This window comes from Saprolegnia parasitica (genome assembly GCF_000151545.1).
Source record: "Saprolegnia parasitica CBS 223.65 unplaced genomic scaffold supercont2.28, whole genome shotgun sequence".
Taxonomy (NCBI): Eukaryota; Oomycota; class Saprolegniomycetes; order Saprolegniales; family Saprolegniaceae; genus Saprolegnia; species Saprolegnia parasitica.
In genome coordinates this window covers 152,025-165,873 of record NW_012156422.1, presented here as the reverse complement: position 1 = coordinate 165,873, position 13,849 = coordinate 152,025, and the positions used below count along the sequence as shown (strand labels likewise).

At 62.0% G+C, this 13,849-nt stretch overlaps 4 protein-coding genes across 4 annotated transcripts; 1 reads left to right on the top strand and 3 right to left on the bottom strand.

The window, feature by feature from the left end:
- Positions 1-691: 691 nt before the first annotated feature.
- Positions 692-3,202, bottom strand: SPRG_06839 (hypothetical protein; the record flags this gene model as incomplete). Its single annotated transcript, XM_012346306.1, has 4 exons — positions 692-1,838; positions 1,890-2,178; positions 2,225-2,617; positions 2,661-3,202. Coding segments are annotated over 4 exons (2,282 nt in total), but the record flags the coding sequence as incomplete, so codon positions are not given.
- Positions 3,203-4,481: 1,279 nt separating this feature from the next.
- SPRG_06838 (hypothetical protein) lies at positions 4,482-7,184 on the top strand. The gene is made up of 4 exons (XM_012346305.1): positions 4,482-5,374; positions 5,418-5,577; positions 5,627-6,218; positions 6,253-7,184. Exons 1-4 carry the CDS (start codon positions 4,496-4,498, stop codon positions 7,160-7,162), a joined length of 2,541 nt encoding a protein of 846 aa, XP_012201695.1. The 5' UTR covers positions 4,482-4,495; the 3' UTR covers positions 7,163-7,184.
- Positions 7,164-9,132, bottom strand: SPRG_06837 (hypothetical protein; the record flags this gene model as incomplete). Its single annotated transcript, XM_012346304.1, has 9 exons — positions 7,164-7,464; positions 7,518-7,683; positions 7,729-7,843; positions 7,896-8,286; positions 8,333-8,436; positions 8,484-8,672; positions 8,720-8,811; positions 8,859-8,905; positions 8,953-9,132. The coding sequence occupies 9 exons, from the start codon at positions 9,130-9,132 to the stop codon at positions 7,207-7,209; spliced, it is 1,542 nt and encodes a 513-aa protein (XP_012201694.1). The 3' UTR covers positions 7,164-7,206.
- A 47-nt stretch (positions 9,133-9,179) lies between these two features.
- SPRG_06836 (hypothetical protein) lies at positions 9,180-11,953 on the bottom strand (the record flags this gene model as incomplete). Its single annotated transcript, XM_012346303.1, has 11 exons — positions 9,180-9,418; positions 9,464-9,878; positions 9,925-10,106; positions 10,153-10,500; positions 10,550-10,747; positions 10,795-10,982; positions 11,028-11,088; positions 11,131-11,180; positions 11,225-11,401; positions 11,446-11,497; positions 11,543-11,953. The coding sequence occupies 11 exons, from the start codon at positions 11,951-11,953 to the stop codon at positions 9,224-9,226; spliced, it is 2,277 nt and encodes a 758-aa protein (XP_012201693.1). The 3' UTR covers positions 9,180-9,223.
- Positions 11,954-13,849: the final 1,896 nt, after the last annotated feature.

The following is a 13,849-nucleotide window of genomic DNA, read 5'->3' as shown; positions in this document are numbered from 1 at the left end:
CGTTTGGGACGCAATTCCTTCTCAAATTGTCCGAGTAGGTTCCAGCTTGCACTGTTTTAGGAAGAGGAACCTCCATGATTTGGCAGTCTCGCGTGAAGTTTCCCCTCTCTTGCACACCCTGGGCGTTTACATAGCTCGTTTTATTGCCACTTTTGTCGATCGAGCTCCAGAACCCAAGAACAAATTTATGAAGCAAATCGATTTGGGCATGCGGCTTTGTAGTGGCATGGACGCCACGGATACGCTCGCTCGTTCTTGGGGCTAGCGTCACATCTAGTCTACCCAGGCCTTTTGCAACGCCAAGCACGAGTGCTCCCTCGTACTCGCAGTACCAAGCACGAGTGCTCCCGAAGGACGACGGGTGTTGCAATCTTCTCTGTCGCGACGATCTCACTTTGCTGCTCGTCATTGGCACGACGATCTCTCGTCAAGCATCGCTAGCACCAAAGCCGGCCATAGTCCTGGGGTTGCCACGCCAGCGTTCGGCGGTTCTCTTCCGCACTCAGTCTTCTCGACACGACGCGACCACAACTGGTGAAGCAATTCACCTTCCAAGCACTCTTCTTGTCCTCACATGTATACGTAATCCGTACTAAGGACGTCGCCATCTTGCGCCTCCAGGATATCGTCGAGCAGCTTGGCTAGTTGCCCATCAACTCGGCATGGGATCGCAAGACGTCAAGGTCGGTGAGACGGAGTGGATCATGACATGCTTGGTCATGAAGGCCAAGCAAATAGCGTGTTCATTCAACAGGACCGAGCCTTGAAGATTGACGAATACTACATGCGCATGGCCTTGAGCTCCTTGTAGAGCGCCACGAGATCTTCGGGGCCATCGTCCGACTCTTGGCCCATCGACGCCTGGCTCGGGAGCCGCCCAGAGCCCCGGAGCACGTCCTGCGTCATGACCTGCATGCGCTCGCGGAGCTCCGTGACCCGGACCTTTTTGTTTTCGTCGTCTGCGTCGCCCTCCATGACAAAGTCGAGGTCGGCGCTGCCCCGGCTGTGCACCGGCGTCTTCTCCGAGTCGGTGTGGTTCGAGTTGAAGGAGGCGAAGAGCGTCGACGGCTTCGAGTCGCGCCAGCTCGTCGCGGGTTTCGACGTCGGGTCAAACACGACCGGCGTCTTCTTCATCTCGGACGACCGGATGCCGACGAGCTTGTTGTCGCAGAACTGGAACGTCTGGCCGGACTCGCGCCCCGAGACGCGCCCGGACTCGCGACTCGACGTCCGCGACGTGCGTCCGATCACCGAGGACCGCCGGTGCTCGTCCAGCTGCCGCGCGCTCGTGACCAGCTGCTCGATCACTTGCTGCGTCGTCTGCGCCTGGTACAGCGGCTGCTTGAGCTCGTACCCAAACGAGATGCTCGAGTTGTATGGGATCGAGCCGCGGCGGGTCGCGCGCGCGGCGTCGACGTCGACAGCGCGGTAGTTGAAGAGCGGTGTCGAGTCGCGGTACGAGCCCATGTGCGAGACCGAGTCCATGCTCGAGACGAACGACTGCGAGAGCGAGTCGGCGGCGCTGATCATGCTCAGACGCTCGTTGTTGGCCGCAAACTCGCGCGGCGCGAGGTGCTCGAGCGCTGGGTTCCACTCGTCGTCGGCTTCGTCGTCGTCGTCGTACACGCCCGCGTACTCGTAGTGCGTCGTTTGGTGTACCTCGAGGCTCTTGCTGCGGCGGTAGTTGTCGTCCGTGAGCGACAAACGGCTGTCGTCGTCGTCGTCGTCCTGGCGATCTTCGTTGTGCGTCGACGGAATGTTGTAGAGCAGCGTCGATGGTCGCGCCGGGTACTCGTACGACGTCGTGGCTTTCGAGCGCGCCGACTGAAGCATGTCTACTGCGCTTATTGAGCCGAAGAAGACGAAGAAGAAGAGGAAGTGACGTGTACCATCTGAGAGGAGGTCGTCCGACTCGCGCATCGTGCCGCCGTGGGCCGGCACGCCGCCATAGATGTGCAGCGCCTGCATCGTGTCCATGCTCGTGTTCATCGTCGTCGTCGCCGCCATCGTGAGCGACCGGACGCGCGTCTCGCGCGAGCACGGCACGCAGATGCGCACGTTGCGCCGGGCGCGGGGCGGCAGCTTGTAGTTGTGCACCGTGTGGCGGACCGCGATGTCGACGGTCCAGATATTCTGACACGCCATGCAGACGACCTCGCCGCACTTGCGGCAGCGCACCTGGGACGCGTTGAGTTGGTCGAAGAAGGACTGGCCAGCGAAGTACCTTGTGGCGCGTAAAGACGCCAAACTTCTTGTTGCAGACGTTGCAGAAGACGCGCTCGGCCTTGGGAATCAGATCCAAGTCGCCCAGAATCGGCTCGTGGCTCAGTCGGCGCTCGTGCAGGAACCGGTTCAAGTGCAGCACCTCGGCCAGCCGCCGGCGGATCGCGACGCGCGACATGAGGCGCGGAAGCGAGCCTTTGAAGTCGATCATGGACATTTGGATGACGTTGAGGAGCCCCGTGGTCTCGCTCTCGAGGAAGACCATGCCCGAGCGCTCGGTCGTCGCACGCACGAGGTGCATGCCACTCAAGGGCGGGCAGATGGGCAGCGAGACCGACTCGCGCGCGAGGACCCAGCCGCGGCGACCGCTCACGTCCACAAACTCGTCTTGGCACTACGCGTCCCTGAGCTCGACGATGCTTGCAGAAGGAGCGTACCTCGACGTAGCAGAGGTCGCGGTGCTTGGCGACGGACCACGGCGACTTGGTCGCGGTCCAGCGCACGGTGATGTTGTGCCACGGGTTCTCTGGCGTCGGCGGCGTCAGCGTGTGCAGCACGAACGTGTCGAGAAAGTCTTCTTCGTACGACGCGGCCATGCTGCGCGCCTCGGCGGTCGTGGAGCGCTGGTAGAAGGCGGCGACCTCCTCGATCGTGCCTGCGACCTGCGTGACGCACGAGCCCATGATGATATTGTTCTTGTGGTTGTTGATCCACGTGTCGCGCTTGGACCGCCCCTCGTACATCATCGAGTGGATCTCGGCTGCCGCCGGGAGGCCATCCGTGATGATGTGGCTCGCCGTGCCGCTGTCCGGGCGCCCGATCGGGTGCCACTGGACCGTGTCGCCGTTCATGCGCGCATTCTTGATGAGCTCCTTGCACGCCGTGCGCGCAATGTGCGTGAGGTACCGCTTCTCCTCGACGGGCAGCGTCGGCGAGAGGAAGAACTCGTCCGGCACCGGGAACTTGCTCGATGGCATCGACTTGGGTTGTGTCGCCGAGCGGCTGGCAGTGGCGCTAGCAATGGTCATGTGTAATGGACCGGGCTCCAATTCCCGTAGATGAGTACAGCACACCACGCCTTGCCGTGACACGCTCTGTCGAAACCTACTGATTAAGCGATTCAATCCTCTCCCGCAACGCGCCATGCGTCGCAACAAGGGCATTGCCCATGCGCATCGCCGCTTTCGCTTGGGCAAGTCCTTGCTTGCGAGCGGTATCCATCATTCGGCCGTGCCAACGCACCTATACTCGTAGTAGCAAGGCGACGACGACGGATGCCATCGCGCGCGCGTCGCTGTGCGTCGCTGTGCAGAGAGCACACACCGACGTGTGTACTTGCACTGCGCACTCGTGTGGGACACGCACCAGCGGATATGTCCCCGGTAAGCCAAAGGCGGCCCCACCGGTCTGGCTTGGACGATTGTCCGACTACCTGTGACTGCGTATCAAGTTCTTGTACACAGTGTATATGCATTCGACTGCGATAGTATCCTCCTCTGCTCAAAACAGCGCGTGATCCAAGGCGGGTCATTGACTCAGCGAAAGCCTCGACGTCGCTACCTGCGTGGGTGCACCTTCTTGTATTACGCTGCGTCCACTTCGAACGTTCTGCACCGAGGTGGCAGCGATGATGGCCGACGACGCATACGTAGAGATCCAGCTCGGCGCGTCGCGGTCATTTGCACGCATGACGTGGCAGCGCGTCGTGACTGCAATGTCAACGTGGGCAGGGACCGTCGCTGCGTTGATGCGCGCTGCGGGCTCGCAAACAGCACACGCGCTCGTTTCTTGAGCTGCCGCGCGGCCGCGCGCTGCAGCACGAACAGTGCGATCACAATCACTGGTTACGGCTTGTCGTGCACGCATGCCATTGGTGGATTGTTGTGATCGCGCGACGGGGTCGCTTCAAAAAAAAGGACGTGCAGCCGACAGACCAACATGAATGGTCTCTAATCCAGGGTACGACGACACAATCACGGTCATGAGCTGCTGCCTCTCGTCGTGGTCGCGGCCACCCTGCCAACATTGTGAGTCACGCAGACTCGAATACAAAACGCAAGTCAAACCACTTCGAGGGTTGAACGAGTTGGCGCCATCTAATCGAGTTGATGCAACTTCGTTCGCTCTCTGAGAGCATGCTCTCCTCTCGCATACAAACCTCTTGTTGTGAGGTAGAGGTCGCTCTCTACAAGCAGCGGCAGATGGATCGCGCGCTCTCTTTGAGCCAGGTACATCAGATGCTGGTACACGACACAAATCGACTTGCAGCAGCATGACGACGTTTCCGCTGCCGGCGACCTTCTTCCGCTGCCCCGAGCTCTCGGTCGACGAGCGCGAGTACATGGTCAACCTCGCTCAAAAGTCGCTGGTCGAGCTCGTGCGCCACTCCAACCTCGAAGGCGGCCCGATCCGCTGGAGCCTCGACAGCGACGACGCCGGCCTTCAGCTCTACACGGGCTCAGACCCGTCGGCGGTCGGGTCGGAGATGACGTTCCTTTGCTCGACGACCGAGATCATGGCGTCGCTCGACGAGGTCGCAGCGCTCTTCCGCTCGGACACGACCGAGACCTTCCGCGAGTACACGCGCAACTTTGGCAAGGACCTCCTCGACGCGCAGTCGCTCTACACGCTCGCGCGCCCGACGCCCGAGAACCCGCGCCACTTTATCGGCGTCAAGTGGATGGTGCTCGAGGTGCCCAACGGCTTTGCCAAGAACCGCGACATGTGCTACCTCGAGTGCCAAGACGACTTTGAGATGAACGGCAAGCGCGGCTGGGCGCGGTCGCTCAATTCGATAAAATTGCCGTGCTGCCCCGACTTGCAGAACAGCCTCAACCTCGTGCGCGCGTCCATCTACCGCACGGGCTTCGTCTTTCTCGAGACGAACCGTCCTGGGTACCTCAAGGCCATGCACGCGGTGCAGATCGACCTCAAGGGCAACATCCCAAAGTTCATCGTCAAGATGGGCGCCAAGCGCCGCGCGCGGAGCATCGCCGACATTGACCAGTTCCTGCGCGAGCGGCGCCTCAGCAACGAAGTCTTTCTCGACAAGCAGCAGCTCATTCCGCGCTCGATGCGGAGCAAGTGCTTTCTCTGCAGCAAGAAGTTTGGGCCTTTCTCCAAGAAGAAGAATTGCCGCAAATGTGGCGAGGTACGACGCGGCAGACACGATAGCATCTTGATCGCGCGCGTAGGTCGTCTGCAGCAGCTGCAGCAAGTACTGGGACATCAACGTGAACGGCCTCGGCCGATCCATGATCCGCGTCTGCTCCGCGTGTTCGGTGGGGACGTTCCACAAGGGCCTTCCACAGCTCCAGTCGGCCTTCACCGACAACCTCAGCGAACAAGACTCGAGTACATCTTATTCTCCAAACTAGCACTCGGCTCACCGCAGTGTCTGTAGCTGATTACCACGAAGAAGGCAAGCGAGTGCTGAGCCGGCACAGCCACCACACGCCCCGGATGGCGCGGGGACTGCAGCGCCCACCGCAGGACGTCAGCGTGAGCTTGAGCTCCAAGCAGGCGCAGTTTAGTCGGCGCGAGCCGCCGGTCATCGCTGCCAACCGCCATATGCTGCCCGCCGCCCGGTCCATCAAGCCGGACTCGGCCACGGAGCCGTCGAGTGCGCCGCAGCAGTCTCGAGCGTCGCGGTACACGGTCGAGAGCAACCAAAGCAACGGGCGCACGACCAATGAGGAGTGGCAGGCGTCAGACACCGGCAGCAACGACGGCGGCGCGCGCTACGGCTACGACAGTCGACCGATTGCCGAAGCGCGGTATGCACCGGTGCCTGAGGGCCGCGAGCGTGGTGACAACGACCGGTACGAGGAGCGCAGCCAAGAGAGCCGCGAGATCGACCCCCGCGGACGCTTCGCCGAGCCGCCGCAGAGCCACAACGCGCGGTTCCAAGACCACGAGCCCCGGTACCCGGACGCTCGCTTTCAGGATACGCGCAGTCGCGACTTCGACCCGCGGTACATCGACTACGACCCGCGGTTCCCGCCAGTACCAGTACCGAGAAGACCCGAGGTTTCCGGATGCTCGGTACGCCGACGCCGACCCTCGCTACGACCACGTCCGCCACCCCGAGCCTCGGTACCACGAGTCACGGTACTTTGCTGGCCAGCAACCAGCGCGCTACGACGACCGCTACTACGACCGTGATCCGCGCTACATGGACCCTCGCTACATGGACCCACGCTTCAACGATCGGCGCTACGTCAATCCTCGTCACGACGATCGCGGCGCGCGGCTCCTCGAGCACCCGGACATGACGCCACCGAGTGAGATGGTGGCACCCGAGACTGTCGACGTGCGCCCGCCACCGACCAGCGGCCGCCCCGTGTCGGTAACGTCCGACGACGACGCTCACTACCGCCCCTACGCACCCCTCAACGCGCAAAACCTCGCCGCGTTCACAGCGCAGCGCCCAAATGCCAACGGTGCAGCGGATCCGGACCGGTACATGGACGCACGGCGCCAGATCCAGGAAGAATCGCCCGACCACTACATGGACGCCCGGCGCCGCGACGGCTACAACCGCCGCCGGTACGACGACGAGCTCGTGGGGCGCTACGAAGACCGTGCTCACCCTGACGCTCGGTACCAAGAGCCATCGCGCTACCAGGAACCGTCTCGGTACATGGATCCTCGTGACCAGTCGCGGTACCCAGACGAGCCGCGTTACCCTGACCAGCCTCGGTACAACACCCAGCCGCGGTATCCCGACGAACCTCAGTACAGCAACGATCCACGTCGCGTTGCGGACTGCGAGCCCAAGGCAGCTCCGACGAGCGAGCTCGCGATGCTCGCACAGCAGATGGCGTCCCTCGGTGTGCAGATGGACCCCGCGGCCATGACGCCAGCGCAGCTCAAGGCCCTTTACAACCAGCTCCAAAAGCTCAACCTGGACGACTCCAAGTCAGCTCCAGCGCCCTAGTTTGTTGTACACGAAGATATGAATTTGTTGCGTCGATCCTCGTGCTAGTGGTGGACGGAGGGACCGTGGCGTCCAGGGCCCGAGAGCGGGAGGTACTTGGTGACGTACGTCACGGCAAGGGCCCCGACACAGAGGACGGTCGACGTCGTGCCGAGCAAGAGAGCGAGGTTGGGTGGCGGCGCCATGAGAAACCCGTTGACAAACTGGGCCGAGATCGCTCCAACGCGGCCGACGCAGCTCACGAGCGACATGCCCGTGACGCGCACGGGCAGCGGAAAGGCGTGCGCCGAAAGTACGCCAAACTAGCCCGAGGGGTTAGAGACACAGAGAGAGGTTGGGGGAAGAGGCAGTGTACCGCGTTCCAGGACGACGTCATGCACGCGTTAAAGAGGCAGGCGCAAAACACAACGTAGCCAGGCGTGTGGGACGTGTCGAGGGCAAAGAGCAGCGCCGCCGCCGCCGAGAGCAGGAGGGAGAGCGCGAGCAGTCGGCCGCTGCCCCAGGAATCGACCATGGCAAAGCTACCGCAGCGTCAGTTGGCTCGCATTCTTCTCTCGCCAACCGACCTGAAAAGGTTGCCGGGGAGGTTGGCGCCAGCGTACAAGAACGCATTGGCGTACGGGTTCGCAAGTCCGATCGACTTAAAGAGCGACGTGATCCACGTCGAGATGCCGTACGAGCCTACGCGTCATCGTCATCGTCCACGTACTGTTACAGAGTACGCATGGCGGACCAAAACTCATCGCGAACGCGACGACAAAGAGGAGGAGCGAGACGCGCCGGAGCGAGTACGTGGCCCAGAGCGCGCCGAAGCGCTGCGCAACGCTGCTGCCGCTGGTCTCGGCCTGGAACTTGACGTGGTCGAGTGGCTCGAGGCGCGGCCGGCGCGACTCGCCGTGGAGAGCGAGGATGCTGTGAAGAACGCGCGTGGCCTCGTCGTGCTTGCCCTTGGAGATCAAGAAGCGCGGGCTCTCAGGCACAAACCAGTACGTTAGCAGACACGAGAGGGCAGCGGGGAGGCCCGCAAACGCTGCGAAGTGGCGCCACGTGGTCGGGAGGATCTTGTCGCCATCCAGCGTCTTGCCGAGCATGATCCACGCCGCGCCGGCCGTCACGATCGAGCCCTACGCCGAACAAATTGGACGTTAACGGCAAAAGACTCTGTCGTACGATCATCCAAAAGCAGCAGAGCACGGTAATGTACCGGCCTTGCGCTGCCGGCGGGAGGTGCTCGATGCACAGCGCAAAGAGGCACGAGACGATGCCACCCACGCCTACAGGAGTCGCTCCAGTTGCAGACGACATGCTTCAAGAAGCGCACCGACGCCGGCCAACGTCCGGCAGACAATAAGCCACGAGATCGTGGGCGCGAGGGCCGAGCCAAAGCCGGCGATGGCGTTGATCGCGAGGTTGGCGAGCACGACGGGTCGCCGACCGTACGCATCGCCCAGGACGCCGCCGATGAAGCCGCCGACGAGCATCCCTGCGAAGACGGCCGCCGTCAAGCAACCTATGGCGTCAGTTGTCAGGTTTACTTCGCGCACGGTGGCGCTGTACTGGACTCCGTGATCGGGCTGTCGTACACGGCCAAGATGTACCCGATGGCGAGGATCTCGACCGCGTCCGCCGCGTTGCCGAGGCCCAGGATCCTACCACGTTGTATAAGCTATCGCCAAGTTCATGCGTAGCGCCGTACACGACCATGCGCTTGTGGAAGTAGCCGCAGCCAATCGCTTCGACCTCCTACGACCATCGGCCATGGGCGAACGCTATCTTAACCGGCGTCGTACCTCATTGACGTCAACGGTCTCGTCGTTGACGCTCTTGGTGATGAGCGTCGCCTCGTCGCCCTCGCTGTCGTCGGTGCTGGCCATCTCCAATGTCGTACTCACGCTCGTCGTCGTCATGAGCAGCGGGGCCAAGAGCTGTCGCAGTCGTCGTTCGTCCTTGGGCGCCGGATCCAAGCTCATCGGACCAGCTGGCATGCGACCGAATCCTCTGCAACTCGATATGTTGGGTGTGGCATATATTGTTACAGGTTTGTCTGCGCAGCGCGCCACGTCATGGCAAGAACGCGCCTGTATCGACGGTCGTGAGCAGGAGCCCGGCCGCGGACCGGCAGCCGTGGTCCGGGTCCCACTGGCGCAACTGATCGAGGTACGGGACGAGCGACGTCTGGAGGCCGAGGCGGGCGACCTGCTCGCTCCACGCAAACGCTGGCAGCACGAGGAGGACGCGGCTGAGCCCAAAGAGCACCTACACAACGCGCTCTTTCAATCCTATCGGCGTACTCGTTCGTACCTGACGACGGACACTTGGCAGCTCGTGCGCTCGCTGGGACCAAATGAGCTCGAGAAACGCCGTTGCCATCGAGATCGTGCGGGGTCCGTGCTGCCCGGACGCTTCGAGCACCGCCGCCAGCGTCTGCAACACGTGGGCCATCAAGACGTGGTCGAGCGAGTGCATCTTGCTCGCTGCGTTTGCAAGCTGCGCCTGCAGCGGCAAAAGCAGAGGGTAGAAGAAGAGACTGAGCGTGTTCGGCTTGTCGACTTTGACGTTTGGGGCGGCGAGCGCAAGCACGGAGAGGATGTCGAGCTTGACTTGAAAGAGCTTTTCCGAATCAAACACCTGCGCTGCCAACGCCGGCAGTGCCTGCGCCGGCGCTTCGAGCACGAGCCCCCGCAACGACGCTTTGCGCAGCGCATCAAAGTGCGGTCTACACACCAAATCGTCTTGGAACCAACGAGTCGACGCAAACGTACGTTTGGAACGTGTCGTCGAGACGCGTCACGGCCCGGCAGAGCGTCACGGCCAAGTCGTGGAGGTCGTACGGCCGCCGGTCAAGGAGTGCGGGCAGCGAACGTAGCGCGAGTTCGGCGCGGTCGCGGTCGTCGTCTTGTTGCAGCCCCTCGAGAACATCGAGGAGGTACACCATCGGCGGGGTCTGCGACGCGATCAGCACTGCTGCTTTCAAACACGAGACGACGTACCGCGTCGACGGCTTCGTCCTCGTCGTCACTGAGCTCGTACGGCTCCAGACTCATGTCCGACGCCGCGTCGTCGTTGTCGTCGTCGTCGTCGTTGTCGTCGTTGTTGTCGTCGTCGCTGTCGACGATAGCATCAGGGTCGATGCGAGATGGTTTCTTCGGCGCCGACACCGTGGCGACGACGGGCAATGGGTCGAGCGGCGCCGTTGTCGTCGTGGGGGCTGTCCCGCGATGAGGCAAGTCTTCGCCTTCGAAGGTCAGCGGCGTCTCCGGCGTGAGGACCTTGGAGAGCGCGATCGCAACGACCATGCCCCACTGCCGTGTCCCTTGCAGCGAATGCCCCATCCGTTCCTACGTACGTGCAAAAGTGCACGGCCGAAAAAGAGTAGTTGGTACGTACTCGGATGCCCATGCTCAGCGATCCGATCCAGCCCCGGGTCTCAACGACGGCGCGGGCGTCGACATATCGCGTCGAGAGCTCTGCGAGACCGAGCTCGATGAACGTGGCGCCACTGCCATCGACGTCCGCGTCCGTCGAGCAGCCAAACGCCCAAGCCTGGATGAGCTTGTCGAGCACGTGCACAAGAGGCGACTGCGCCTACGCCACAAGAATGACTCGCATCGCAACAAGCCAAGCCAAGAAACCTTGTCATCATACTGGCTTGCGTGCGTCGTAGGTCCAGAAAGCACGCGAACCGCTGCTTCAATCGCTGCAAAAGGCAGCGCAGTCTTGGCGTGGAGCAGCAGCTTGTGGCTCAGCACGTGCTGGAAGATGCTCTGCTCGACGATGCTCGTTGGCAGCAGCGTTGCCCAGTCCACCGTCACCGACGCTTCTACATACATCTCGTTCCAACGAGCAAGACATTCAACGCACGTACCATTGGCGGCGAATCGCATCGTCTCGGAGAAGAGGCCTTCGTACGCAGACGACGGAAGCATCTGCGTGCACATGAGACGCGATGCCGTCATGGACGTGCGTACCTCGAGCCAGCGGTAGTGCTCGCTCGGCGACGCGCAGTTGGCGAGCCACACTAGAGGAAGCGATGAATAACCAGCGAGCCGAAAAGCAACGCACGCGACGCAACGCATTTGGCGTGGCCGAGACGCACGAGCTTGGGCACGAGGAGCGCGCCGATGTGGCCACTGAAGACGGCGCTTCGGTGACGCACAAAGGCCGTCACGAGCCGCGGAAAGAAAGTCGATGGCAAAAAATCGCGCTGCGTCTGCGGTGAATCGAGGTTGCACACGATTGCTACATGAAATCCCTGTCATGTAGTATTGGCAGCGTTGACGTACCCGGCAGCGCGCAGAGCTTTGCAACGAGGGACTCGTCGGCGACGCTTTTGGTCTATGTATCGTTCGAGCTCTTGCAGACAGAGACTTCAAATCGTACTTTGGGCGGCGCCGCCATCATCTCGGCCTGCAATCGATAGAGACCGTCGTCGTCGAGGAAGCGCTTCAGGAGACGCAGCGCCATGTCGTGCGACGGCGCAGGTAGCTGGCGCCGGCCCACAACGTCATAAAGCGCGAGAAAAAGACTCTGCACGTGGCGCCAGGTCTCGGCAGTGGCGACAGACAAGAGTGTATCGACCGCGGGCACGATCGCCAGAGCTGCAGCGTCCGCGACCGTCGTCGTGACCCACGCCGGGACCACGGCCTCGAGAACGTGCGTAGCCATCGCCTTGTAGTGGGTTGCTAGAAGGTCGTTGTCCGCCACGAGCAGGCGCACGGCCTCGTCGATGTCATACGCTGCTTCGGCAGCCCGCAGCCCATCGGTCCAGCCTTCGAGCGTCCGCGTGCTCATCGTTGTTGTATCCGGAATCACCGGATTCTACGTTGCGCGCCACAATTAATTGCAACGGCGCCATATTTAAGCAGCTTAAAAATATCTTTTCTCATTGCGGGCGGCGAGCGATGGCGACGTGGACCCGCGAGATGTACGCGCGCGTCGTGCACATGTCGGTGCACAACTTGCACGTGTTCCCGAGCGAGATGGCCGCCGTCGAGAGCCCCAAGGCGCCGCTTGCGATCAAGTACATGTGCTGGCGCAAGAGCGTGATCCAGGCACGACGCCCTGGATGTAGGCAATCGTATCGAGGTGTGTGTAGACCAGTTTGTGGCTCGTCATGGCAGCGCTCGGGGCCAAGACGGCGCTGGCCGCGCAGTCGACGCCGTTCACTGCATTCGTTGGCGACATGCGCAGCGTTGTATCGCTTGTGCCCGACGTCGTCCTGCCGAGCTTCCAAGTATTCGTAGCATGCCCGTTGTTTCTTGTGCTGATGCCCGGTAGAAACTGCACGTCTTGTACGTTGTTCAGGCGTTCTCGACGGTGGGAACCTTGCTGCTCACGGGCGCTTGCGCCGCCTACGCGCTGCAGCACTGGACGACGTACGATCGGTCGCGGACCGCCTTGCGTCTCGGGTACGGTCTCTCGTTCGTGCTGCCGTACGCTGTCCTGCTCTTTCTTCCGTTCCGCTCGTGGTACGTGTCACGTCTCCAACGTCGTTTAAAAGCGTTGGCGGCAGCATCAACTACAATGTGATTCGCCTCGAAGCGTGCGAAGCCGTCGCCTCGCTCGTTGCTCGACAAGCCGCGCTGCGCCATCTTCCCTTTTCGCCGAGTCAGGTCTGCAACGACTTTCTCAACGCGCCACAGTGGGTTCGTTGCCATTCGTTTCAAGGACGACGACCCACACGAAGCGTAGGGCGACCAGCTTCTGCGCTCGCTCGACACCATGGGCGTCCTCAAGAACAGCACGACGCGGGTCTGCCTCAACGTCTACGCCGCCGCCAACACGAGCACCAACCAGGCGACGCCGGCGGCATGCAGCGAACCCACCTGTGCGGCCTGCCTTCTTGACGCCACGTGCATCAGCATGGGCCTTGCTTACATGTACAACCCGTCGGCGTTGGAGGCAGCGCACCCCGCGTGCGCCTCGTGCTTCGCGTCGTCTTGCATGCGCGACTGCCTCCACGCATCCTTGCCGCCGCTTCTCTCCCAAGCGCCAGGTTGCTGGACGATCGCAGTCGTCATATTCAACTTGTGCATAGAGCTCTGCCTCCCGGACACGGTCGTTGACGCCATCACGGCCCTTGGCAGGTTCCACTCGAGCAGCGACTATGTCGAGTTGCTCATTGGCACCGTCGTCGGTACGCGCCGAATGGTGCGCTCCAAGTCTACTCTCTCGGCGTACTAGGACTCTCGTCGCTGCAGACGCTCGTTCCCCAAAGCATGTCACTCCTCTTTGGCTGCATCCGCGGGGCCAAGCTCACCAAGACACTCGTGCCCTACTCGCGCCTGCCCGGCTACGGCATTGGCGCGGCGATCCTTCTTTGCACGCCCATGCTCACGACGGTCCTCATCGCGATCCACCAAGCCTTTGGCAACCTCTGGTGCTCTTTTGCCCTCAATATTGGCCTAGCGGCTCACGAGATTCTAGGAGCGTCGCCACCATCCTCGTCTACCTCGCGAGCATCTTCATCTGGTTTCCGATCGGCGACCTCTCACACGGCCTCGTCGCCGACGACAACCGCGGGCTCATGGCGCCGCAGAGCGTTGTCGCTGCCGTACGACGCTACTCGTTCCAACAGAAAGCAGTGATTCATTTTGCCTGTAGGTGAACGAACTGGACCGGCGCCACAACATTAGCTTCGGCCTCAAGCTCGCGGCGCTGGGACTCCTATGCGTGTACGCGTCCCAG

What these genes read in the sequence shown, in the direction of transcription:
- SPRG_06838 (XM_012346305.1), top strand. Translation starts at nt 4,496, where the DNA reads ATGACGACGTTTCCGCTGCCGGCGACCTTCTTCCGCTGCCCCGAGCTC. An exon ending in CCTCAGCGAACAAGACTCGA is followed by an intron (nt 5,578 to 5,626) that starts GTACATCTTATT and finishes CAGTGTCTGTAG; the next exon opens with CTGATTACCACGAAGAAGGC. An exon ending in TACATCGACTACGACCCGCG is followed by an intron (nt 6,219 to 6,252) that starts GTTCCCGCCAGT and finishes AGAAGACCCGAG; the next exon opens with GTTTCCGGATGCTCGGTACG.